We start from the raw sequence: 3,497 nt of genomic DNA on the forward strand, positions 1-3,497 counted from the left end.
GCGTGGCAGGCTCCACCAGCTGTGCTTTTCAAAGATGAGGCTGGCGATGACTCCCCAGGAACCCAAGCGCAAGACAACTGCATATACACACACGCGAGAGGAGGTTCTACAAGTCTGGACCAGAGTCCCTGTGATCTTTGCCAATCAATTAATTGTCATCTATACAAAGTAGAGAGCGCGGGTCAACCCCCGCCCCTCCCCTCCTTGGCAAGTCCATTTCCCATTCCAAGAGCAGGCGAGCAGGCGGTGAGCTAGAGGTGAACAGGACTGAGAGGTGCGGGCTCTGTCTGTAGACAGCATCTCTCTGGTCTTCATCTCTAACCAAAGCCCTCACTTGTGAAGGCAATCTTTCGCCAAGGAGTGCAGAGATGATTTCAAAGAGGGCCACAGGTCTGTTGAAGTGCCCTGCGGAGGTGGGTAGCTCCTCAAACCAGCACTGGAGAAATGGCTGCTGTACAGCATCCTCACCGCCACTCACACGGACCTCTTTTACCCAACATCACTGTGGAGTCCGTCCGGGCTGGGACATCAAATCTCTATGTGAAAGACAGACGGAGGGGACTCCTCGGCCCGGAGGGAGGGCAGAAAGGTGCAAAATTGTTTCTCCTACTTTACGCTAATTTACCAGCCCAACTGATTTTCCATCTCTGCTCACCCTATGCACTCAGACCTGGGAAGGGAGACACAAACGCGCGCGTGCGCGGGAGCGCGGGAACACACACACACACACACACACACAACCATCTACAACAACTCTCCATTGAATCATATTGTCTACATACAGATATAGAATGGGAGGGTGAGGTTGGAAATCTCCTTTTCCTCTTAAACCTCCCCTCCCTTTTCTAAGTGATTAAAAAACCATCAGGTCAACGAAGGAATAATAATAGCAATAATAACGTGGAGTGGTTCATTAGATACAAATTATGTCACAAATATTGTGTACAGCTTGTAGTAAAACACCGCAGACATTTAGAAATGCTATAGAAGGTTTTTTTTTAATGCAAAACTAGTCTATTGTAAAACAGATTTCACCTGAAATACAGCTGCTATATCCAAGGCGCTGAAAGGTTATTCAGAGGCACACATCTGTCTTCCCACCCACCTCCCATCCCGCCCACCTTACCCCACTCTTGCTTTTTCTAAAGAACAAGGACCAAACAAACCTCACTCAGAGTAAATAGCAGGTATTGATGAGTGGAAAAGGTTGGAGGGGCTGTTGCTCAGGGAGCAGGGAAGAGGAGGTTCCTGCCAAGACTGCTGAATGCAACTGTGTATCAGCATGGGCCAAGTATAGATGTATGTATGGGTGTGCTTCCTCTCTCAACATAAGTTATAACCCACTGTGTAAAATATATAGATATCTATGTATATATATGCATTATGTACGTATGTATATGTACACATACACATACATATGAAGGAGGGAAGAAAGAAAAAAGAGTACGAGATATCTAGATAGTAATAATAAAACTGGAGCAAAAGAAGGAGTGAGAGAGCAAGAGAAATCCGCACTGCTCCCAGAACCTCTGGCCGCGTTCCTCCCTCCTCCAGTCAGAGATCGTGGCAGGACGTGTCTGTTTTCACGGTGTGGGAATAAACATCATGTGGCTGCTGGTCCCCTGGAGGAGTCATTCTTTTCTCTTTTTGTCTTCGATTACAGAACCAGACACGCACCACTTCTTTCTCCAACTGGAGGCTGTCTGCCAGCGAGGAGATCTCCTGTGCGGCAGGCTTGGGGCACTTGAGGAAATGCGTCTCCAGTACGCCCTTGACACTCACCTCAATGGAGGTTCGCTTCTTGCGCTTGCGACCCTGCGCCGCGATCTTGTCAATACTGGTTGGGCTCCCGGTAGACGAATCGGCCTCCTCCAGCCACTTGTTCAGCAGGGGTTTCAGCTTACACATGTTTTTGAAACTCAGTTGCAAAGCCTCGAACCTGCAGATCGTGGTCTGCGAGAACACGTTGCCGTACAGAGTGCCCAGCGCCAGCCCAACGTCGGCCTGCGTGAAGCCCAGCTTGATTCTTCTTTGTTTGAATTGTTTGGCGAACTGTTCCAACTCATCCGAGGTTGGCGTCTCCTCATCTGAATGATCTTGGCAGTGGTGAGAGCCCAGGTCGCCGTGGTCTGGGGGCTCCCGGAGCACCGGGTGAAGGCTCTGTGCAGAGGCAGCGGCCGGTGGTGGTGTGAGTCCCCCATGTTCCAGCATGCCGCTCACGGTGAAGCCTGGCTGTGAGTACACGTTGAGGGGTTGGCCACTGGTCGTGATGGATGGATTCTGAGCTGGGCTCGCCCCCCAGGCGTTGGGATGGTTAGCGTGCGGCGAGTGGTGAGCGACGTGAGGCGAGCGGTGATGGATGAGCGCACCCAATTGCAAGTCTTCGCGCCCGGGCTTCACGTCCTGTTGGTCCAGTGGGCTGGTGGCCAGCGTAGAAGACCATGGGCCCCCGTCGCTTAGACTGGTCACCCAATGATGCCCTAGGGGATGCCCATTGCTGGGAACTCCCTGCAAGTAATCACTTTGGAGAAGTTTCTGAGGGTTGCGGAAAGGACTCCCCTGCTGCATGCCCGCAGAGTCTGCATGGACCAAGGAGCTGGAACTGAGAATGCTGTAGGGATTCGAAGCAGCTGTGGCCATGGTCGGTGAGGATCCCCTACTAGTTATAATGTGGCAAGGGGAGCAGCTTCAGCCTTTGACATCTACGGTGTGGGGGAGTCAAAGCCGCCAGCGCTGGTTACCGGCACCTGGGGTGACCAATCACAACTCGTCTTGGCCTAGCCAACCTCGGGCTCGGCCAATGGCTCAGAAGGGGAGGCTGGGCTCACTTTCCAAATTGGTCTGGCGGAGCACGGGAGTTTCGGTGAGATCCAAGCAGGAAGTGAATCAATCTTTCATCTTCATTGGCTGCTTTGAGCTGAGTGGCGGCGGCTCATTAGGTTAACTCTTTCCCAGCCGCTTTGTGCAACGCCCGGGGTTTTCTGACGCTGAGGGTAGGACCGGGAAGTGCAATTGTGGCGGTCAGGAGTAGGATTAGGGATGGGCAACAAACTAGATTTTACAGCTCCAATAACGTGCCTAGTTAAAGAAAGAAAAACAATTAAGAAAAGAATGAAATCAATTTAGATGCCATTGTTATCAGGTGGTTAGGGATTTTTCGTTGTGTGCGGTGGGGAGGGGGCCTGCAAAGCGAAATCTGACTACAAACCTTGAGCGGAGGAGCGAGGAGTGTCGTCCATAGGATCCTAAATCAATAAGATTGAAGTCTATGGTTTTGTTTTATTTCATTGCGTACAAGAATCCCCATACCAAGGTCCTGAAAGCATCTAAGAAAGAAATGCTGGGTTTCTTCTGAAATTTTTGGTTTATGGTATGAAGAGTTGAAACAATCGGGGAAAATATAATCAAATGTGATATTTGCAAAAATCAGATTTTAAACGTTTGTCTCCCAATTCTTTTGGTCATTTGGAAGCCTTACTGCTGCACGTCAGCTCCAA

At 50.4% G+C, this 3,497-nt stretch overlaps 1 protein-coding gene across 1 annotated transcript; it reads right to left on the minus strand.

Moving 5' to 3' along the window:
- Positions 1-1,131: 1,131 nt before the first annotated feature.
- POU3F4 (POU class 3 homeobox 4) lies at positions 1,132-2,640 on the minus strand. The gene has a single exon (XM_004714128.2). It carries the CDS (start codon positions 2,638-2,640, stop codon positions 1,555-1,557), a length of 1,086 nt encoding a protein of 361 aa, XP_004714185.1. The 3' UTR covers positions 1,132-1,554.
- Between the last annotated feature and the right edge of the window lie 857 nt (positions 2,641-3,497).

Source organism: Echinops telfairi, unplaced genomic scaffold (genome assembly GCF_000313985.2).
Source record: "Echinops telfairi isolate 266 unplaced genomic scaffold, ASM31398v2 ScPeMD7_7419;HRSCAF=8457, whole genome shotgun sequence".
In the NCBI taxonomy this organism is placed as follows: domain Eukaryota; kingdom Metazoa; phylum Chordata; class Mammalia; order Afrosoricida; family Tenrecidae; genus Echinops; species Echinops telfairi.

Coding starts and splice junctions, on each gene's coding strand:
- POU3F4 (XM_004714128.2), bottom strand. CDS start 2,640: ATGGCCACAGCTGCTTCGAATCCCTACAGCATTCTCAGTTCCAGCTCC.